Here is a 24,386-nt window from a genome sequence, read left to right as displayed (position 1 = left end):
GCATAGAATGCGGACATCTACATTCAACTGAGTAAAAGGCGAGTGTGTAGATCTCAGCTTTCCACGACAAAATAAGACATTATGGATCATACGCCGTGTTTCTCTGGACTATAAGTCGCACCAGAATAAAGTGTACCGTTAAAAAAAAATGCAATTTTTAAAATTCATCAGAAATCAAGAATATATATTATATGTTAAAGCATTGGTGCTCAACATAGTCGTTAACCATAACCCCGACCCGAACCCTATCGAGCTCACCTTCTAACTGGAAAGTCCAACGAATAGCTCAAACCTGAAAGGACAAGATTTAATCACAAAAAAGACGTAATACATAACAATAAAAACACATGAACTAAATCAAAACTTTTCCAATTGAAATGTACTAATAAAATAACAATTACATTATCCTAATCTTGCCCATTATTCTCCCTTTTGTGATATTTCTTTTAGTTTGGCATTTAATATTTTGTCTAAGTCTAACAATCACATTTATAAAAAACTAAATAAAATAAAATGTTTTATTAAAAGGGTAGGTTCCCTTATTTTAAGAAATTTACGAAAAATTAGAAAGGAAGAAATAGCTTTGTAAATAAATCATGAGCCTATGCCCAGCCCCTTTTTTAAAAAAAAAAATTGGATTAATCTCTGAATTTAAATTTAACTACTATGACAATACAAGTGCCATTAACAGTTTGGTCTAAAAAAAACACAATTTAACAGGTTTTGAAAGGTCAGAGTTGGAAAAAAAAGTGCGACTTATAGTCCGTAAAATACGGTATATACAGTAAATGAAATACAATGTGATAAAATAAGTGCGTTGGTGATGGCAGTGAAAGCGTTTTCAGCTGTCTCAAAATTCGGAAGCGTATAAAAAACGTTGACAGGTTTTGTCCATTACATGGAAGTAAAAAAAAAAAAAAAAAAACAATAGACAAATGTACATGTTGATATAAAAAGAGGACATTAGTGCAAAGTTGGAAAAGTAGAAATAAAAAAAATAGAGTACAAAAGAAAGTCAATGTGCTTTTTGTTTTTTGATGAAGAAGTCCGTCTCAGAAGAATTGGATGCTTTGTGTTCCTTTGCCATTTTTTTTTGTAAAATACTCTCCGTTTCCTTGCCGGAAGGACTTTTCCAGGACGGCAATTCCCCCAAAAATAAAATTAAAAATTAAAAAAATGGAGCAAGTGACTTGCTTCGTTCGTCCACCATTTTTGACCTTTTAACATTTCAACACAAAAATAACAGCAAAAATGTATATTTTCATTTGTGTGTATGCAAAGCCCTTTTTTAGGCATATTGGAATAATAAAAAAATGCTATTGAAAGACATTAAATGAATTTAAACTTTTTGACCCATAATAAAATGCCTTAATTTTAACAATAAGTTGAAAGCATCCAAAAGAAAAATGTCAAAGACAAATACTGGCAAACCGTTTTTTAGGTCATTTTCTCTCGACTTCTTTCAACAAAAAAATGTATGTTTTTGTTTGAGTATGCAAAAAACCCTTTTTTAGGCATATTGTAATTTAAAAAAATCATTACTTTTGACAGACATCAAATGAATTTAAACTTTTTGACCCATAATAAAATGCCTTAATTTTAACAAGTTGAATGCGTAAAAAAAAATGTCAAAAACAAATACTGGCAAACCATTTTTTAGGTCATTTTTTCCTAACGTGAGTGTTGGGATTTTTTTTTTTTTTTTTCCTCGTAGGGCATCAAGACGCGTCTGTAAATGTTTGAATTTTTGAAGGCCTGGAAAGTGTGCAAAAAGGTTCAATTCCCTCCCTCACTGCCACGGTACCTTTCGGCCCACTTCGCGTTCATCCGGAAGATCCGCGTCGGGGTTGCCCGTTGGTTCGCCGTGGCATCTCAGCGGCAAAGTGTCGGCCGCCCGCTCGCCGTGGCGTCGCAGCGGTAGCGTGTCGGCCGCCGAGGCGTCCAGACTCTCCAGGGAGTCGGCCGCCGTTGCCCGTCCGTTTTCGTGTTGCGGGCACAAGACGTAGCGGTTGGGGCGGTGCACCTCGGCCGCCGTCAATTCCAGACGTTTGAGGCCCAAAGGGGAGGAGCTCCCCATGGGATCCAGGCCGCCCACGGCGCCGCCTTCCGAGGAAGACTCGTCCATGTTGACGTAGAGGATCTCGTCCGGGTCTTGGGGGTCCGGAAGCTCGTCCAGGGATTTTTCCAGCTCGTGGCGGAGACATTCGAAGGATGGACGGTCTTTGGGGCTCAGGAGCCAGCAGGAGAACATCAGAGCGTAGCTGAGGATAAAAAAATGGACATTTTTTAACTGATTCTATAGACTTTTTTGGGGGGGATTGGCGGGCTCAGAGTTCAGAGTGTAAGATGGGAGTGGCTCCAGCACCCCTGAGTGAAGGTAAGGGATGAAGAAGATGAAGGAATGAATGTGCAATTTTAATTCCTATGAAAAACTGCATTTTTGATAAAAAAAAACCTGCATTTTTGATCCAAAAACTGTATTTTTGATTCAAAAACTGCATTTTTGATTCAAAAACTGCATTTTTGATTCAAAAACTGCATTTTTGATGAAAAAAACTGCATTTTGTTACAAAAAAAATGCATTTTTGATCAAGAAACCTACATTTTTGCACCTTGACTTTTAAGTGACACTCACATGTTATCCAGGCAGTCCGGCGGCTGCTTGAGCCGATTTCCCTGCCTCAGATAATCGTAGATCTCGCTATTCTCCACGCCGGGGTATGGCGTCTGGCCCCTGGTGGCGATCTCCCACATGGTGACTCCAAATGACCACTGACCGCCAAACGAGAAGACCACCGTTAAAAGTTTGAAACCAAGAGAGACGATATATTGTCAAACGGCGGCCTAGGGAACCCACCACATCGCTCTTGGTGGTGTAGACTCTGTCGGCTAAGCTCTCGATGGCGATCCACTTGACCGGCATCTTGGAGATGCGCCCTTGTCGGTAGTAGTCGCCATTGTAGATCTTCTTGGACAGCCCGAAGTCGGCCACGCACACGTTCATGTTCTCGTTCAACCTGTTGGAACATTTCCAATTAAGAACCCTGTTTTAATCTCATTTTCAACCAGATATTGCGCCATTAGAAAAGTAGCAAATCAAACATGGCGGATCTCCTAATATAGATGGAAAGGTTTTAATGTAAGAAAAATATTTTTTCTTTAAAAAATGACATAGTATAGTAAGGCTTTTTTCTCTTAAAAAAACAAGATAGTAGTATAATAAAGCTTTTTTCTTTAAAAACTACATAGTATAGTAAGGCTTGTTTCAGAGTATAGTAAGATTTTTTTTTGGTTTCATCTATATACAAATGCAAAATGTGAAAAATAGGGCAAAACGTGAAAAAGTGGACTTTGCCTACATGCAGTTACGTGCAGCCAGGTCTCTGTGGATGAAGTTCTTCTCGCTGAGGTACTCCATCCCTCGGGCGATGTCGGTCATGAAGCGTACCAACATCTGCGAGGGCAAATACTACGCCACACACAAGCAACCAAAAGGTCAAAAACAGTGTTCAAAAAGATCAAAATATTCCTCCACTTACTACTGGACAATCTCCAAGCCGCGAATAAAGCAGATATGTATGGAGGTCTCCATGTTTCATGTAGGGGAGAATGACCACGGGCGATGGGTAGCCTTCGCTTTCAACTGTTTGTAGACACACGCCTGCGTGGAGACCATTTTATAGAAAATATGTTTAGAAAAGTAATTAAAAAATGGTCATATTTTGATGTATATTTGGTCAATGTCAATGGAGGCATGGAGAAGTTTAAAAATGGCAGAGTCTTACCCAGAAGTCTCATGACGTTACTATGGTCGAACTCTTTCATGCAGGTTGCTTCACGCAAAAAGTCTTCCATTTCGGAGCGTGTGCAAATGGCGACTAGTTGGAAAAAATGATTGAAATTTAAATTTTGAGGCATCCAATCAGAATGAACTTCCAATTAATGCGGATTGGCGCCGCGAGAGCACTTACTTTTCATGGTTTTGACGGCCACGCGGAGAACTGAGTCCTCTTGCATGAGTTGGCCTTCCATTACGGATCCAAATTCTCCTGAAGACGGAAGGAAAAACAGGTCATGAGTGAAGCAGCATTGTCCGCCATTGATTGGACGGAATAGTCGACTCATTACCTTCGCCAAGCGTCTTTCCCAGAGTGAGTTTATGTCGGTCCACCATGACGTCTTGTAGTTTCTGCCTTAACTCGTCACTGATGCCCAGACTGTTCACTGTTAATAAGTAGAATGTCAAAGATGGCGCTTTAAAGTTATGTAATCATTATTCTGGTTGTGATGCCACAATGTGATGTCATGATCAGCATTAATTAGCTTTCTAGTGCTAAAATAGGTCATAAATATTGACAAAAAAACAATAAACATGATAAAAAACACTAAAAACAGAAATTAAATGAATCAGGGTCTACACCATTAGCCATTAGTAGGCTCCGGCACCCCCACCCCTAACACTTGTGAGGATGGGAGATGAATAAGATGAGAGATATATTACTTTTCTTTCTTTTTAGAGTTAAAAACAATAGATTTTTTTGCTTTATTTAATGTTTTTATCTAAATAAATTGAGGTGATTGAAATTCAAAACAAAGGACGACGAATGAATGAAATATTGTACATTTCAAACAAAAAGTGTATTTTTTTTGGGAGGATTTGGACAATTTTTACCTCTAAAATATCTCCAATCAATAATCATTTGACTATCGATCAATTTTCCAATAATCATGACTGATATAAGTATCTTTTTGAATTTTTAAAAGGTCTGAGTGTTAATCCAAAATCTCCTAAAAACATTCCTCTAGCACATTCACCCCCATCCCTGATTTTAGGGCAAGTCAGGACTTGTAAAGCAACTCCATCAATGTGTTTTGCGTCTGGAACTTCACAAGAGTTGTTATGGCGTATACTTAGATGGCCGCCGCCGATTGTGTACATGTGACTGCATGCTATGAAAACTCACGCGTGGCCTCGGTACTACGGCGGCTGTAGGATCGGCGTGCTCGGTAGCGGACCACCAGCTCCCCGCTTTGCATCATGGGCTCGAACGCGTCACTGGAAATAGAATTAAAAAGTTAAGGATGGAATCCAACAGCTTAATAAACACAACAAAATGATAGCAGATAGATTTAAATAAATGAATACAGTAATATCTGGTTTATGGTTTATGTATATGTTTTCAAAAACCTCTTTGTACTATTATTTACTGTATTTTCTCGCATATTAGTCGCACCCTTAAAATGCCCTTAAAATCGTTGAATTTTACAATTTCCCTCGTATAAGCCGCCTAATACCCAATATTCGCCTCCATATTCATGGTTTTAATAGTACAAATGTATTACTTTGAAGGGAAAATCTTAATAAAAATCCTCACACATTCAAAAAGTGTGTTTTTTTAACGTTTTTATGCAAGATACATTTTTTCTTCTTGAATTTAATTTATACATGTCAAAATAAATGTTTTTTATTGCTTTATCTGTTTATCTTTTCTCTATTTTGAAATAAATGATCATATCGGCTGTATTGTCTTGTGTTATTTGGCAGTTTTGTGCTTTAAAAGTCTAATTTATGCGCATATAAGCCTTACCCTGGATTTGGTCAACATTTTTTGAGTGACAAATATGATTAAAATACAATAGATAAGTTCAAGAAAATTAAAATTCCGGGTTTTTGTTTTCCAGGTATAGCAAAATACATTTTAAAGTGTCACAAAATGGTTTAGCCACAAAAATGAATGGTTTAGAAACAATGTATTAGGAACTACGCACCCAAACCGGGTCTCCTTGCGCCTTAGTTTAGCCACATAGACCGTCATGAGCGCCCCAAGGGCCACTGCGCCCGTCAAGGCCATCACCACGTACCACCAATGCCAGGAAAAATTGGGCGGAGCCGACAGACCTGCATGGAGAGAAGACACGTTACCCTTCCGTTAAACTCTCTGCAAATGTTATTTTTATACTTAAACGTCAGCTTCTTCATATTTGGGGAATTAGCGAAAAGCTAAAGTAAATATTTTTGGTCTGTGAAGAACCTATCCGGCATTTTGTGTTGTCTGTCTGCTTCCAAACTAAATATTTATGGAATGTTGTCTTGGTTGCTTCTTTTCTCCTCCATTTACTCACCACGAAATTCTGGAGAAACGAGCATCAGAGTCTGCATGGGGCTCCAGGGCCCAAGCCCCGCCCCCGTGTAGGCACACACCCTAAAGGTCACGTTAGTCAGCGGGAGGGTCACGTTGATTGACAGCTCCGTGTCCAATCCGGCATCGGCTATGAACTGTCCATGAAAAAACAGGTCAGAGGCAGAATTTTTGAGTTTAAGCGGGTGTTGGCGAGCACCTGCTTTGTGGACGGCGTGCTGAACTCCACCAAGTAGCCTACGAGGTCCCCGTTGAGCTTCCCTGGTGGTTTTTCCCAGAAGAAGAGCACGCCGGTGTCGTTGGCCACCGCCGTCACGTTGGCGGGCGGGTTGTCGGGAACTGAAATACACACAAAAAGTTCAATTTTTGTCAGTTTCCTCACAAGTTCCATGCAAAATTTTAAAGGGTTTAGACCGTAGAAGGAATGAGAAAATTTACATATAAAGTACACATCCACTTACGAAAAAAAACAAATCATATCAGCAAAAATACACACATACACATATACATATATATACTAATATATATACATATATACACACACATATATACACACACATATATACTACATATATATATATATATACACACACATATATATACGTACTACACACATATATACTACATATATATATATATATATATATACACACACATATATATACGTACTACACACATATATACATATACTACACACACACACATATATATACATATACTACACACACATATATACATATACTACACAAACATACATATACATTTACTACACACACACACACACACACACACACATATATATATATATATATATATATATATATATATATATATATATATATATATATATATATATATATATATATATATATATATATATATATATATATATATATATATATATATATATATATATATATATATATATATATATATATATATATATATATATATATATATATATATATATATATATATATATATATATATATATATATATATATATACATATACTACACACATATATACATATACCACACACACACACATATATGTACCTATACTACACACACATATATATTTATAGTACACAATGCCATGCACGCTGGTGTGAACGAGGCAGTCTGGGAAACTCAGGCCGGGCCAATGCGATGCTAATCAGGAAGCGTTTGGCGCTTGATTGTTTCCACATGCGCTGGCCCCTTGTGCAGAAGCAAAAACATGTGGAGCTACCCCTCCCTCAAGCCCTCCTACCCGCCCTCCCTCCTTACCTACGCCGCCTCCCCCCGTTCCGAACTTTTCTTCTCGCCTTTCGCTCTCTGCCATGGCCCCACCTCTTTTCTTTTATGCCAGGGACATTCAAGCGAACAAAGATGTTCATTGTAGCAAAAACAAGTTCATAAAGACAGAGAGAAAGGCGACGGCACCCCCCCAAAAAGAGTGTGTCGTGTTTCCCGTCAGACCTCACGGAATCACTTCCAGCACAGATGCGGTCAGTTACGTCCAAGACGACGTAAACGGGTGTGACTACCGTAGGCCGCTTACGCCGGAGGAGGCGCCGTTGTTGCCGCGTCTGTTTTTCTCGTCTCGGAAAAAAGGTCACGGCGAGGCCAGAAACGCTAGAGACTCTGAAAATAAACCAAGCGCTCCCATGACGTTTACGTCCCGGTCCCAACTTTAAGGAAGACTTAACATGGGATCGTTTAGATTTGGGGCCTGGAGGCGTAACCGTGGCAACAAGAAGGCCAAACCCAAAAATGTCAACAACATTTGGGCTTTGTTTGGTATTCAAACTCGCACGTACGAGCATGTAACAAGAGGAGCGACGTCATCAAATATTCAATCTCAACAAAGTGGCTTGGACTTGATTTCACGTGGGCCGTTTTGATATAATATTTAGATATTTATTTTAAAAAATGGATTAAAAGAACTGGATTAAAAGCCCTGAATATTCATTTTTTCATAGATCTAAAACAATGTTTATTCTACCTTTTTTTAATATATTTTTTCGATTTTACAAAATTATTTTTGAACTAAAAACAGAAAAAAATGATTAAAAATGACAATTATTGATTTAAAACGAGTAAACTCAGGAAATATAACATACATCTATACTCTTCATTATAATTTAATCCTAAAACACAAAATCAGCACTCATGATTAACTTTCCCGGACCCCACAAAACGATACGTCGGGCTAAATTAAGCCCCCGGGCCTTCACTTTAACACCTATCCTTTAAAGTTTTTAATTTTTCAAGCAATATCAACCAACCTCTCATTAATCCTTTTAGCAATCATGCTTTACAATACTCAATAGACCACAAACTACATGTTTTTCTACACATAAACACTAACAGAGATAGACGTCCAATCATTTCTCTCCAAACGAACTATACTGGACGCCTATTTCCATCAAAAAAACAAGCATTCAGGCACATTCCCTTGGGTTGGATGATTCTTTAGAGAACTCCCTTCCCCTTTCCCCTACTTGCCTCCCTACTACTCCCACCAACAAGCTTTTTTTTTCTCCCTTTTTTCCCCCACTTTTGGTTGTTTTCCCACAGCTACATGTGAGCTCATGTAAGGTCAAAGCCAAAAAACGAGAGAAATTAAACACAAATGCAATAAAAAACAAAAAAAGGAAAGCAAGCTGGATTGTATTTGTGGAATTCCTCACTGCTCGCGTCGATTCAACAAGTGGTGAAAACATAAATCTCGGAGAGCAGAAGGAAAAACGTTTACTAGTGGAGGACACGTTTTTTTACCCAATGAGGGGGACCATTTATATCCATTTTTTTGCGGAATTTTAAAATATCGATTGATAGGGCTGACGTCTATTCATATAATTGTTTTTTTTTTTTTATTTCACATGCCGATATGAAAAAAAAATCTATTTAAAAAGTAAGTTGTTGTATGGACAAAAACAAGACATTTTTTTTAGTACAAAAACTGGTAATTTAATAGCAACATCCAAATGTTTGTTATTTTTTGTCACTCTTAACCTATTATTTTTTTTAAATTGAAGCATAGCAATTGTAACAATATCAAATTCCAAAGCTAATTTATGTTAAAGATGATCATCTTTAATTCAATAAAAAAAAATAGGCCAGGAATGACAAAAAAATAACAGAACAATTTGGATGTTGCCATTAAATTGCCAGTTTTTGTACTAAAAAATGCGTCTTGTTTTTGTCCATACATGTCCTTTCCCTGCGTTCTCTACATTCCACAATTTCTCTATATTTATCATTTCCTGTAGTTATTGGAATGCCTCCCATGACGACGTTTTCTAATATTCTTCTCTTCCTGTCATTTTCCCATGACATTTTTAATCATCCAAAAATTTTTGAGGATGTGTGCCCAATTGCCATTTTTCATATTTCCTATATTTTTGTTGCCAATGCACCAGATGCTACTTTTATATTTACCAGCCCATGTATTCTTTTACTTTGTTCTATACTTCCCATTTCCGTATTTATTTACCACTTCCCCGCTCACATATCTCTCATTACTTTCGTCTTTATGCATTTTTATCCATTCCTATGATTTAACAGAAATCATAACTTTATTCTAAAATGTTTCACTTCCTGTTATTTTTGTGGAAACATGCACTATCAATCTTTGTTACTTCCTATAATAGGAATAAATATGCATCCATTTATCATACTGGTTTATATTTTAAATGTAATAGTGTTGATACACAATTAAAAAGTGAAATTCAAAACAGTATCGAGGGACTAGCTCCATCTAGTGTTATAGATGAAAAGTGTAATGAAATGTAGGCTGGATTTAAACTTCTTGTGCGGGCCATATTGAATTAAATTATGGAACAGTTAAAATTTTGGTTTAAAATGGGGCGTGTACATAAAGTATTTTATTTTTTTCCAATCAAGTTTTTAATCCAGATTGAAGCTTTCATGTAAACGCACTCACTGTTTACTAGGCTGTATTTAAGCTTCTTGTGCGGGCCATATTGAATAAAATTTTGGAACAGTTAAAATTTTGGTTTAAAATGGGGCATGTACATAAAGTATTTTATTTTTTTCCAATCAAGTTTTGAATCCAGATTGAGGCATTCATGTAAACACACTCACTGTTTACTAGGCTGGATTTAAGCTTCAAACAAATCCCAGAACTTAAATCCATATTTAGATTCATGTCTACATTCTGCAATTTTAGCCTTTAAGTGTCCTGGTGCTTTTTGTCCATATGTTAGTATTTACTTTAAACACATCCTGGTATTTTTATCCAGATTTATCTCGTAACAAATTAACCTTTTGACTTCTTTTAACCTTTCCTTGAGAAATAGAGCAAAAAACGCCATTTGGGTATTTTCCTGTGAAAAGGAAGGAAAAGCCAGAAAAACCTAAAGAAGTGAAACTCGACGGGTTTTTTTTAGAGCGCAAAATACCCCAACACTTAACGCTTCTCTTTTTCTCATCATGCCTTTGTTTGTCGGTCCACTCACCGCCTTCCGCCGTTCGCGTTTCCATCCACGGCGTCCATGTTGACGGTCCCTGGCTGCTGTAGCAGGCCACTCTGGCGGCGTAGTGGCTGTGCGGTTCCAAGCCGTCCAATTGGTACTCGGATGGAGGGACGTTCACATTCTGGTTGAGGATTAACTCATCTGGATCCTCAAAAGTTTCGTCCAGAATTTTCACCTGGAAAGAGGCACAAGGGTTTATTTATATGTCCGATCTGTTTGAACTGGGAGGGTTGGCAGGGATCGGAAGGGTTTATCGTCATCTAAGAGGTGGAAAGAGTTAAATTTGAGCATGTGGATGGAAGAAAACATCCGGATTGCTGTGTACGCACAATTTTTGTGGTGCTATTTGTCCCGGCTGTGGTCCGTTTTGGAGTTCTCCAACCAGACGTGACTTCCCACTGTGGCTTTGGAGCGCTAAAAGTTAGCATTCAAAGTCAGCATTATGGGTTTTTTTACGGTTTATGTCCAGGAATTGGAGGATGTTTTAAAAGCTAACTGTATAGATGGGGTAAGTAAGGGGTTACCTTAGTTTTTAAGTGAGGGAGACTCGTAATATAACAAACAAATTTAAATGAATTTGGATTGTGATGCAGACTAACACTCAAAAATAAGTTTAATCTAACTTTACACTAAGACCTGACTTTCATATGCAACCGAGGGGTTGTTTGCTATTACATTTCCTTCAAAATATTCTGAAAATGATGCACACTAATGTCCTGACAGGTGAATAACGCACGAACACTCGCCAACGAGAAGTAGTCTTGAAAAAAAATACTGAAAAAAATGCAACGCTCTGCCCAGTGCTCGTAGATATCTGTTATACACAAATGAGATGAGGCAAAAAAAAGACTTTTTTCTTGTATCTAGAGATAATTAATAGCAATACCAGCTAACTAAATGCCAATTGCCAATTATACGATATTGGAATATTTGTATTTAAAGGGTCCCCAATGGTCTGTAAGATGATGTAATCATGTTTTTGATAGTTTATGAGCTATTATATACAAAGAAGTAGCTCATTATACAAAATGACCTTCTATTCTGAAGCTTTAGAGTTTTGAAGAAGTTTGAGTTAGGAGGCGTTTCCCACCCTCCCTCAATCCGTCAATCCCCCCCACATGTGTATCATTCCTGACCCCATGAGTCATGTCCAGCCCGGCAAACAAGCGTTTAATCTTGTTAAGTCGGTGCGAGTCACACGTCGTTACTTCCTGTTTTTAAGGTTTATTTTTCACTTTCCGTCTGACTCACGTGGGGATCGAAAATGATGATCAAGTTAAAAATGTTCTCGCTGGCTTTGCCATTTATAGATTGAACGCATGTTTCGAGTATTAGGCTCATAACATCCCATTAGTTTACCACTATAATAGTTTATTTTCTATTCTGTGTATTAAATAATGAAAGTTGATGGATAATAAAAATGGTAGGAATCCCCCCCATTTGTATTTAGAGCATAAATCACTTCTCCCTGACCAAAAAAACAATATAAAATATAGCCGCAAGAGGATTTCTGTACTGTGACCGCCCCTTTAAAACAAAAAAAGTTATAGTGGGGTTTTTAAGGCTTCGACTTGTCATTGGGACGTTCTTTGCTCAGCCGTTTTTACTGCCTAAGCGTTAAAAAAAAAATCACCCCGTTTTTGGCCTCTTAAATGATGACGCCGTTCCAGCTAGGGAGAATTTTGTGGGGGGGTTTTGGTGGAGGAGTTTTATTAGAAGCAGACATTTCGGGGTGGTGAGCAAAGTCGCGGGGTAGTGGCTTCGAAGTGTCGGTTTAAGGGAGGGTTTGCGAAATAGGGGCGGGGATTGGGGGCGGGGCTTTGTTCTTACCTGGAGGGTGCAGTGGACAATTGGGTAGACACCACCGAAGCCGGGTTGCCAGGTTAGGAGGAGACCAGTGGGGGTGATGTTGGCGGCTCGGAGGCGGTTTGGGGCGGCTGGTAGGACTGTGAAAAAAATGAATGGTGATTGGTTATTGGCTGATATTGATGGTAATGGATGTACAAATCTGTTAAGTTGTGTCATGTGACTTGGGTTCACTCACCAGTGACAGTTCCAGATCCGGATGCGGCCACGCCCTTGCGGTTTTGGGCCTCGCAGGAAAAACTGCTGGTCCGGTTCAAACCTGAGCAGGAGGATAAACCAAAGTCAGCAAAAAAAAATAAACGAATAGATGAGCATGACACATTTTGAGCCGATGCGAGGCGAAATGGAAGGTGGCGGGCGTCAGTTTCTTTGGTGATGTGAGTCAGCCAATGAGTGTGCGAGGCTAGTCGGTCGGCAAAGTTTGTTTTTCCGTCTGTTGGTTTTCTGCAGGGTTTTTTTTCTCATTGGGATGGGATCATGGGAGTGGTCAAATGGAAAATAAACCGAAATGTGAAGGTATAGTTTGCTATTGAGTAGAGCAGCCATGGGCAAACTACGGCCCGTGGGCCACATACAGGCCCGCTAGGCTTTTTAATCCGGCCCACCAACATTGTACAAATTATTTTTTTTTTCATTTTATTTTATTTTTTACCCCAAAATGGCGCCGTCACGCAGAAGCTAGTGGCAGTAGCTCTGTCCACTCTTATTTGTTTTTCGTGTTTTACAGCCCATATATCTTTTTTTAAAGTACTTTTTAATATTTCTTAACACATTCCTTTTTACTTTGTACTTTATACCTTTTACTTTAATGATGAGTCATAAGTATGTTAATACTTTAGTCCTTATTTTCTGTTTATTTTTCATATGTACTGTTAACGGATGCACTTTTTTATATATATCGCATCTTGTGGCTGACCCCGCCCATCTGTCACATTTTTAAAGTCAATGTGACCCCTGTGGTCCAAAACTTTGCCCACCCCTGGACTCGATGCAAGGTACTAAGGAAGAAACAAACACGGGATTCATCAAAGACCCCATCCTGACACGGGCTTACTCATACGGCGGAGACATTCCACAACAACCAATCACATCAAGACCTCGCAGTGTTCCCGACGGAGAAACAGTGCCTCCAGTGTGGCACCCTCGCGCACACCAAAGCCTCCATTGTGAAGCGGGCGGAAAAAGACGGCTGACTCGTAAAGTCTTTCTCATCTAGAGATTGTTTTCGCCACTTTCTCTCAAATCCGCTGGCACAAAAACACATGGCGGCAGGCACGTTGATTTAGTTTCCAAATGATTACCATTTTTTTAGGTTTTAACTTTATGCCAAAGCATTTTTTCCCCTGACAATGGCTCAGCAAAATCCTATCAATCCAATTGAGTAAAGTAGCCCCCAGGTGATAGGGGCACTTTAAAGGTTATAGAGGTCAAGAAAGGAATTTGAGACACTCGTCCTAAATGCGGAACACAAACATTTCTGGGGGAAAAAAACATAATTCTTGCATGAAAGGGTCAACCTATTGGCTGACATAAAGATGTCCAAACTATCGTTCAATGGCTTCAAATTGAATAGAACTACAGTAATCCCTCAAATATCACGGCTTTACTACATTGCGTTTTTTGGGGTTAATTACATTTTTCTTTTTGTTCATAAAAAGTTCATAAAAATGTGAAAATTCATGCTAAAATTCAAGAGCAGAAGCCACTTCCATGTCCTCCACTTGCTACTAGAACTTAGCACTGAAGTAAAAAATAAATAAAAAAATATATATATTTTTAAAGTTCATAAAAATGTGAAAATTCACGCTAATAGTTGCAAGTGGAAGCCACTTCCCTGTCCTCCACTTGCTACTAGAACTCAGCATTGAAGTAAAAAACAAAAACAAATAAATATATATGTTTTTAAAGTTGATAAAAATGTGAAAATCCACCCTGAAATCCATAAGTTACTAGGACTAGCATTGAAGTAAAAAAAACATATATAATTTATCTATTTAAATAGGGGTTACTCTACTTTGCGTTTTTTCATTAATCGCGGCCATGTCTGGTCTACATTATCCGCGATAATCGAGGGATTACTGTATATAGACGTCAATGGCTCAGAAACATCAATTTCATAAGTACGAGTTAAGTTGTGACTATTCATTGTCTTGTTGTTTTCGTATTTGACACTTTATGGCTTTTTGGAGCAGCTGTCCATTCCACAGAGGTGAGTGTTGCTTCCCAATTCCGATGAGTCAAAGCAAAGATTAACATGAATCCCCTCCTGCGTGACTCAAAGTCGCTCTGCCAGTCGGAATCTGGACGTCCCCCCCCCCTGAAGGCGCCCCTCAAACTCTAAGCGGCCCCCTTTTTCTGGTCGACGAGCTCGAAGAGGCCCTCCGTTGGCGCTCGGCCCGTTAGCCTCGGGCTCGTCTACTCGTTGTGTTTGGGCCGAGAGGGAAAGGAGGCGGGGTTTGGCTGCACGACGTTATCAATGTAGAGCGGAGGGGGCGGGGCTTGGCTGCGCAATGTTACAATGAAGTGCACTTGAAGGCATTTAAGCCGATTAAACTAGGTTGGAATTTTAGAAACAACTCGCTTAGTTCCAGTATTTATTGTCATGTGAGCATTTGGAAAGTATTTGTATTTTCATTCATTAGCTGAGCTGACTAAAGGTCGCGGGGGTGCTGGAGCCTATCCAGCTAACAACAGGCAGTAGGCGGGGTTACACCCTAAATTGGTTACCAGCCAATCACAGTGAATTTTATATTTTAAAAGCTTGGTTCTAAAACAAATGTTTTAATAAAAAAAACTCATTTTTTCATCAAAAAACTTTTTTTTTTAATTAAAGTATAGTGAATATTTTTTTTGTATTCTCTTGTGGGAACTTTTAAACTTAACTAGTGAAGAGTTTGAATGTATTTTATATTTTAAAAGCTTATTTTTAAAAAGTATTACCTATTTAAACCTAAGGAGTTTAGTAGGATTGTTTTTAAAGATGTTATATTGACAATGTGGGAACTTTACTTAAATAAAAATATTTCCATTAGGCAAAACACTACTGTCTATCCACCAGGGTCGCCATTTTTTATTTTTTATTTTTCTCCTACTATTTTTGCTTATTTATGGATTGCAATGGGGAGGAGCTTCACCTGTGATGTTGAGCGTGGAGGGCGACAGCGCCACGGGGTCGTCGACGCCATTGAGAGGAGCGCCGTCTCTCAACCAGATGACCCGGACCGGTTCCGGCGGCCCGTGGGCCACGCAGCGCAGGGCGAAACTCCGGTTGGCCACCACCGTCGTGTGCTGTGGCTCTTCGGAGAAGTGAGGGAGACCTGGCAGAGGGAACGTCGGATCGGAACGGGCTCCCTCCACTGCTCTTTCGGCGAGGCTCACCTTCCAGCAGGATGCTTCCTTCCGTCGACAAAATCTGACGGCTTCCTACATCGGCCGCGCACTGATAGGTGCCCATGTCGGAAAGCTGGACGCTTTTAATCCTGCAAGGAAGCATTTGAGAGTTATTTTTAAACACTTATTTCTAAAATTGCACCATTAAATGTTAGTGTACTCATTTTTCTATGTAGTTACTACATTTACAAACATTGTTTCGTTATTTTTTTGTATAGTTAAAAACTGAAATTTAATTCATTAATTATATTGGATATTTTTAGGAAAAACCTATTGTAAGAGAAGGAAAAACTTTTGGGGAATTCTGCATGCAAAACCGAGGTTAACCTTGTCATGATTATTAATTTATTGCATTATTATTTAAGAAAAATGGATGTCAAACTGGGACCGCAAGATATTGTCCTGTGAACCACAACTGGCCTGAGGGCCGCAGGTTTAAGACCAATGTCAAATAGAAATGTCTAATAAAAAACATTACAATAAAAAAACTTATTTGTGCATGACTAGGTTAAGGTACCGTATTTTCACGACTATAAGGCGCACCCTCAATGAATGACATTATTTTTTTTCCTTATATAAGGCTCACTGGATTATAAGGCACCCTGCCTATTCTGGAGAAAATACAAGACTTTAGAGTGACTTTATTACTCACAAAACTTTTACTATACTATTCAGTATTAGATGGATGAAACAGCATCTAACCTGAGGGTGCTATGTACGATCCAACGATCCGTTCCCAACACCGGCATTTGGTAGTCGTCATATTCCGCCGTGGCCAATGGAACGCCATCTTTCACCCAGTACACATTGGGGGGGATTTCATGGTCTTCTAACGTAGCTAACAAGGCGCATTCCAACCTCACGGCTTTTCCCGTCGATGAGATTACGCTGGCTAATTCCTTCTCAAACTCCACATCTAAAAGAAATCAAAATGGGATTAACATTAACAGAAAAACCATGTCAAAAACACAAAAAAATGGCAGTCAAAATAGCTCCAGATTTGGCAAAAATAAAGCAACAAAGTTGACTTTTCTCAGCATACAAAAGTATACATCAAGGTGAACGTTTATCAGCCTTCCGCCAAAACAAGCAATTCGCAGACACTGATAAAACAAAAGCTAACCTTGGAAATAGAACAAAAGGGCGCTTGTGAACACCAAATTTCCCTGTTTTTTTTCACCTGTTTACCAAGGAATTAGTTTTTTTTATTGCCATTGTAGATTTACATCTTTAACGTCAGTGTTAAAAGCCACCAAATTCATTTACGGCTTATTTATGGCGCTCTAACGACGTATTGGTTGCAAACAAAGTGTGGTTTCGGACCCCCAAAAACAAGAGGTCATCACCCATAGACATGATAAATCCTACAAGTGACGTGCATGTAGACTTTCTCAAGACGTAACTCGGTCTGTTTTATCGCCAACCTTTGAACTTTGACCCTGGGCGAGAGACTTTGCAGCAACATATCTTATGAATGTTTAATAGCTGTCATGTCAAAATGACAAACATGGTTTTGTGTGATTTACTTGAAAGAAAAAAAGTTTAACATAATGTATTGGCTGCCAATGGTCCCAGTTTAAATGGGAATTGGATTGTGAATACCCATAATTCAATTGTGGGTTATAAACATGTCATGGAAAAGTACATTTAGGGCTCATGTTAACCTAAAAATAAAATAAAAATAGAAAAAAGATGTAGTTCTTCTTGGATTTAAATAAATACATCAAAAATTTACAAAAAAATAAAGTGAAGGTCTGTAAAATGTTAACTTTGACATTTTCTTCATCCTCACATTAAATAAATACATCAAATATTTCTAAAAAAATAAAATAAAGGTCTGGAAAATGTCTACTTCATCCTCACAAAGGGCTGCAGGGGTGCTGGAGCCTATCCCAGACAACTTTGGGCAAGGGACATCCTCAATTGGTGGCCAGCCAATCACATTGCATACTTTTTTATTGAGAAAAAAACAACAACAAAAGAAAAAAATATATATAATTTGATTATGTAACTATTTTATTAAAAGAAAATATTAAAAATATCCCTATTGTTATTATGAATATGAAACATAAATAACAAAAAAAATCCTTTGATTTTCCCATGATGATGAAATGGCTTACTTTCCTGTCAACAAGCGGGAATACCCACAATTCAACAGTGGAAAAAACAAAGATGTCACCCAAAAACCCTAAAAAAAAAATGACCTCGCCACTACATTATAAAGCCACATGCTATTTTGTAAACAAGGCATAAAAAGAGTTAAAGTGACCTCAGTTGTTGTATAAATCTATTGAAATGAAAGTAATACACTCAAAAGGCTTTTTAACCCCGGGGGTCTTTCTCGGCCGAGTGGCATACATGCCATCGTCCTCATCCTCTTGTTCCATCTCACCCGCTTTTTTCCCCCTATGCCGGGCCTCCATACATCCTCCAATTTGGGCATGAGTCAAGACACAAGCTTGAGTCACAGAAATGAGGTTGTGACTCACTAGCAAGAACAGACCCTCCTCATTTGGAGCTCTCGGGCAAAAATGTAAACAGTTATTGATTTACGAGCGCTTAAAAAAGTCACCTGAAGGTCACATGATTTCCAAACAGGAGAGTGTGGGGGGGATGCTTTGCTAATATGTTTCTAAGTTGCTTAAATTATTGAATTATTTGCATTAAAAGACACTACTTTTGGGTTTTTTTACGCATATTTTGATATAAATAATGTAAATGACAAATTTTCTTTCAATTCCCAATTGAAAGGATTGGACATCTATTTCTGTACATATGTGTTATTATTATCAAACTACCCTTTTTGTTTGTACACAATGACCTAGCATGACAAAAAATATGTTAAGCTAACTCAAACTTTTCTACCATATAAAGTTGGTGTTATTGGAGGCCGTAACCAGAAATCCATCCATCTTTAAGACATAATTAACATAAAACCTCATCTAAAACAGGGCAATAAAGTAAAATGCAGTTTTGAATACTAAAAAAAAATTAGAATAAATGATTATGGATGCCTAGTTTGACCAAAAATACCAAAAAATCCCTATTAAACAATGTTTCCAATTGCATGACACTTCCTATGATTTAATGATTTAATATCAAAGCCTTTCCTATGAATAATTAACATAGCTCCCAAATGAGATCAACTACAACAACAAATGAAATCATAACCCAGGAAAAAAAAAGAAAAAAAACTTTCATAATCTGTTCACCAAGGGTGCTGGAGCCTATCCCAGCCAAGTATGTGCAGCAACACAGAGGACACCTTACCTCAGTGGTCAGCCAATCAAATCACAGAATCAAATCTTCTTTAAATCAACATTAAACCTTAAGAAAAAGAGTCTGTTGACTTACCTCGCAAGGAGAAGACGTTATTTGGGACGCAGACGACCAAAAGCAGCAGCAAAAACAGGCGCAACGACGGCGGTGGCGGCGTTGGGACCACCGGCGACGGCTTCTGTGGCGCTTCTCCTCGGAAATTGGACTCCTTTCTCATCGCGCGTGGTGGCGCCATCACCTCCTCGTCATCTTTTGACCTAACAAGCGCGATAAAGTCCGAGTTAAACTTTTTGGAGCCACTGCAAGAAGATTCCGCCACTTTGCTTTCCTTCTCCTCCAAGCAGGACTCAAATTCCACAAGTCAGCTTCTTTGCACCCTCCTTTTTTCCCCTCCTCCTGCTTCTCTTTCTCCTCCTCCTACCACTCCTCCTCCTCCTCCGAATCGGGCCCCTTGTCCGTGTGTACAAATCAGGTTTTTTAATTGCTTCGTGCTTGAAGTGAAGCGAGCCGAGTGGGTCACTTTGGATGCAACCTAAAATCAACAAATGGAAAATAGAGTGTTAAAAATACATAATAAAGTGTTTTTATTGTTATGTAGGGATTTTTAATCAATGTAGGTAGAATTTGTTTAAGTATTTAAATATTTTCTAAAATAATTTAACCACTTTTGGAAGATTGTGTATTTTTGTATGTTGTGTTTAATGTCATGCGGGAATTTGGAGTACTTTGAGATTTTTTTTAATGTGGTTATTCATTGAATTGTTTTGCTTCTATAAGGATAAAATCATCCAAGTAGTTTGTTATGTTTTTTAAATATGTTGCATTTAATGTCATACAGGAATTTGGAAATATACTTAGAATATTTTTTGTATATAGTCATTTACTTAAATGTTTTTTATGAAGATCATCCAAGGAGTTTATTATGTTTATTAATATGTTGCATTTGTGTCATAGAGTGAGAATTTTAAAACTCACCTTGAAAAAAATACATTAAAAGAGAATATAGAAAGTTTTTCCTATTTTTTAAATGAAAACATTTATAATTATTAGGATGTTTTTGGTAATTTTTAATAAAAATCTTCTAATTTCTTATATTCTTCCAAAATATTTCATGACAATTTAAACACAGACTAAAAAACATATCAATAATATTCAAGTCCCATTTTTACCACTCCAAAAATCTACTTTAAACTATTACTTACACTACACTTACCATTCTATTTATACTACTGGAATACCCGCACTACATTTTTGTAACACTTGCCAATACGCAGTTCACGTCATGGTCATCGATAAGTCCGACGTTGTCTTTTGGTGTGTTGTGGGTGCCCCTCCCCTTCTTTCCCACGCTGGGGGCCCACAGGTTGGGCCCTTTAAGAATGGCCGTGGGACCCTTTAAAAGAGCCTCATTGTGTGCAAGCCTGCTTTCTCATTGAAAAGTAGTCAGGGGGAGTGGTGGGGGGTCTTGGCCAGGGTAGGGGGGGTTTTGTTGGGTGTGTATGTGCATTCCTCGTGGCAAGATTTACTCGGATTTGGCGGTAAAATTAAAATGGATTAAAAGTTTTACAAGCACCAGTAGGCAGGTTTAAGAAATATTCACGTTATCAGAATTTATGGTGGATGGAACCTTTGCACCCTCTTGTGGTAATCGTTGGTTTTACAGCTATATATATATGTTTTGCGGGGGTTCCAATTACAAAAAGTAAAAGCCGATAACAATAATTGTTAATATTTTTGTGGTTTTTTTCATGACAAAAAGTAAAAGTCCACTGCAAAAAAAATATCTTATTATTATCTTTTGTGTTTTTCAATGATAATAAATGGAATTTTGCTTTATATTTGTATTTATTCTATTTTTTTTTTGGACGATAAGCCTGTGTTAAGTATATTCATTGCTTCCAATTCATGTTCACTTTTACTATTTTAAACGTGTTGCGTTCATGGCGATGAGTAATGGCTACCGACTTATAAAAAAACATAGACAGCCCTTCTGCTTCTCATTATTTCCATATAAAAACTAAAAATCATTCCCAAATTTGATCTTTACCGGCCGTGCCAAGACGAGAGAAAACGACAGGCTAGTGGCGACCATTCTGTTTACATACCGTCCATTTCTGCCAGCCTCACATTCCAAATAGATTGGACGTTTGTCATTTTTTTTCTTCCCATCCAGCTGCATCCTCTATATCTCTCCTCTCATTTGTCTTCCACAATTCTTTAAAAAAAAGAAAAAAACAACATCTGGTGAAAAAAAAAAACTTTTGATCGCACCAAATCATGACGTAAATCACGAGGACGTTCGTGCCTTATTTTGTCCGCCATTTTCGACGAGGTGGGCAGAACTCCAGATGCGGCCTTCACCGTAATCCCTCACTTTTAATCTGCTGGTAGCGGCAGGATGATTGTGGTAAAACGCGGAGGATTACTATGCCCTCTCTCTCTCTTTTTTGTATCCATTTTTTTTTTGAAAACCCGCCTTCATTTGCGGATTTTGGAGCAGCCATGAACGCGGTCGGCGGCGTCCACCGAGGCTACCTCAGAAAATACGGTAAGAAACAGACCACGTTTTGATACTGGTTTTTCTTTGGGTTTTCAGCGGGTACTCTGGTTTCTTGTCATCCCATATCCCGAAAAAATGCACGCTAGGCTGAAGTGATTGGTTGTTTTTCTGGTTGTACCCTGCAATTGGCTGGTGACCCATTCAGGGTGTCCCCCACTTACTGCCCTAAATTTGCTCCAGCACCCCCACAAGGTTAAGCGCGCTGGGATTTTTTTTTTTTTGTAATTGTCTACTGTAGATTAGTATTTTTTGTAGTCTTTGTGTTGTATAAGGATTAGCATTTGTTAATTTTAATACTTTTTGGACTCCAATTAAAAACTGTCAAAACAGTCAATAACAGCCAATGAGATAAGAGTCTCAAAAAAAGAGGATTTAGTCAAATTTGAGGTTAATAATATCCCTGAATAAATAATCAACTGTAAAAAAAATAGCTGTTAATTCATTACAATTGATTGTCGATTGGTGGATTGGTCGCAGCAGGCCTAGTTGGTGGATATTATTTGTATATGTAGCACAGTTAAAAAAAGAACGGCCCAAAATCGGGAAGCGAGTCCTAATACTTTAAATCAAAGCTCTCTTTTCGCTCTCTGCGTTTTTTTTCCTATTTTTTTTTTGGGTCAAATCCCGTCCACGCTTAATCCGGCGTGCGGAGAAGTGGAGCAGATATTCGTCATTGTGGCTATTAGTGAATGGCCAATAGGATAGCCTGTCGTTTTTTTCTTTTTTTTATACCTAAAAAAGTACGAATGAAAAACTCATAAGGGAATATTTGCTATTAAAAAGCTCCAAAAACAATGGTAAAACATCCCAAATGAAGGTTATAGGGTCTATTCCTACCTTAGGGGGCTTCATGTTCAAGCAATGGAAGGACAAGTTCGTGGTCCTCAGCGTGGAGGGCAGCCTACTGGTGTGCCGTGATGGCGAGTCCCCGCCCGACCAGGTGGTGGAGCTTCAGAGCCACTGTGAGATGATCGTGGAGGGCCGTGAGATCCTGGACCTCCCCAGGCTGCCGGCGGGGGGTCGCAGGGACTGCTGTTTTGCCCTCATCCTGCAGCAGAGCAAGTTTCTCCTCATGCTGGCGGACAACCCAGACGACTGCACGTGGGTGTCGTCGTCCTCATCGGCGTCTTTGTCCAAATGTTCTCCAATGACTTTTGTCTTTTTTTGCCTTTTAGTCTGTGGCTTAAACTGATAAGGAAAGTGAGAGAGGTCAGTCACTATGTTCCCTGTTAGCATTTATATTTCCAATAATAGTCACTTGCCCCTTAAAGGTTAATAGAGTACTGTTCAGTTGTATTTAACTTGAAGAGAACATCACATTGTATAAATGTGATTTTTTTTAATCCAAGTTAAATACAACAACAAAAAAATCCTATTTATATATAATGTGGTTTTCTCTTCAAGTTAAATACAACTGAACAGTACTTTATTAAAGTACTGTTCAGTTGTATTTACCTTGAAGAGAAAATTACATGATATAAAAATGTGATTTCTTTTTAAATCCAAGTTAAATACAACTGAATTGTACTTTAATATAGTACTGTTCAGTTGTATTTGTCTTGAAGAGAAAATCACATTATATATAAATGTGATTTTTTTTGTCCAAGTTAAATACAACTGAACAGTACGTCAATCATTCAGTTGTATTTAACTTGGACCAAAAAAAATCATATTATATATAAATACGATTTTAAAAAAAAATCCAAGTTAAATACAACTAAACAGTACTCTGTTACCCTTTAAGGAGCAAGTGATAACAGTTTAATACACTTATTTACGATGATATATTATTATAATTTGATTTTTGACTGACCTTTCCAGGGCGTCATGTCACCCGCGACCCTGCAGAGGCAGCGCAGCATCATCCGTCGTATTAGCGACAGGGAGCCGCTTCCCGACAACTCCAGCGAGCATGACCCCGGGTCGCCCCCGATCGGCGAGGGCACCCCGCCGCCATCGGGCCACCTGGCGGCCAGGGGTGGATCGCTAAGAGAAAGAAATCAGACTCAAGGTCAGCCATCTTATAAAAAAATCAGTCTAAATTCAGCAAAATACCTCTAAATGAAGGTAAAGAATAATCTTTTAAAACTTGCTTTCTGGCTCTTTTAGCGATGGGACCCCGTCGATCCCTGCGTAGTGTGTCGGTGGCGCCCCCGCATCGGGTGTCCGATTGTCTCCGCCACGGCAACAGCAGCGATGCCCGGGCAGTGCGGGCCGTCTGTCTGCTGATGGGTGGGGCGGCGGCCTCCTCGGCCCTGGGGTACATCGCCTCCTGCTCGCCGTCGGCGGGCGGGTCGGCCGAGACAGGTCGCGTCCTCGGAAGCCCGGGGGTCTTCTCGGAGACGGCAGCCGGGGGGTCGTTTCAGGACGGCGATTCTGACCCGCATTTCAACAGCTTCGACTTTGAAGGCGACCCCGACTTTGACGCCTTTGATTGCGGAGGATTTGCCTTTTGAAAGCTTTTGAAATTGCAGTCTTCTGACCTCCTCCACTGTAAAAAATGTCCATCGTTGGTCGTTCTGGACACACAAATAGCAGTCAAGAATCAATGGATTTATGATGTACCATATTTTCTGGACTATAAGTCGCACCAGACAAAAAAAATGCAGTATTAAGAAGAAAAAAAAACATATAAATCACTATAACTATCACTATAAAATGTCCA

General features: G+C 38.7%; 2 protein-coding genes across 2 annotated transcripts; one reads left to right on the top strand and one right to left on the bottom strand.

Moving 5' to 3' along the window:
- Positions 1-1,283: 1,283 nt before the first annotated feature.
- Positions 1,284-19,546, bottom strand: axl (AXL receptor tyrosine kinase). Its single transcript, XM_077723034.1, has 19 exons — positions 19,237-19,546; positions 16,585-16,798; positions 15,871-15,971; positions 15,627-15,809; positions 12,671-12,751; positions 12,457-12,572; positions 10,609-10,801; positions 6,340-6,479; positions 6,124-6,277; positions 5,770-5,899; positions 4,965-5,056; positions 4,129-4,224; positions 3,972-4,049; positions 3,786-3,878; positions 3,540-3,661; positions 3,360-3,469; positions 2,858-3,017; positions 2,636-2,772; positions 1,284-2,261 (listed from the first exon to the last, which is right to left on the bottom strand). The coding sequence occupies exons 1-19, from the start codon at positions 19,394-19,396 to the stop codon at positions 1,790-1,792; spliced, it is 2,832 nt and encodes a 943-aa protein (XP_077579160.1). The 5' UTR covers positions 19,397-19,546; the 3' UTR covers positions 1,284-1,789.
- Positions 19,547-21,538: 1,992 nt separating this feature from the next.
- Positions 21,539-24,379, top strand: LOC144200621 (uncharacterized). Its single transcript, XM_077722867.1, has 4 exons — positions 21,539-21,709; positions 22,564-22,930; positions 23,543-23,732; positions 23,831-24,379. Exons 2-4 carry the CDS (start codon positions 22,859-22,861, stop codon positions 24,175-24,177), a joined length of 609 nt encoding a protein of 202 aa, XP_077578993.1. The 5' UTR covers positions 21,539-21,709; positions 22,564-22,858; the 3' UTR covers positions 24,178-24,379.
- Positions 24,380-24,386: the final 7 nt, after the last annotated feature.

Source organism: Stigmatopora nigra, chromosome 8, assembly GCF_051989575.1.
Source record: "Stigmatopora nigra isolate UIUO_SnigA chromosome 8, RoL_Snig_1.1, whole genome shotgun sequence".
Classification (NCBI taxonomy): domain Eukaryota; kingdom Metazoa; phylum Chordata; class Actinopteri; order Syngnathiformes; family Syngnathidae; genus Stigmatopora; species Stigmatopora nigra.
The sequence above is the reverse complement of the archived record's forward strand: the minus strand, read 5'-3'. Positions and strand labels throughout refer to the sequence as shown.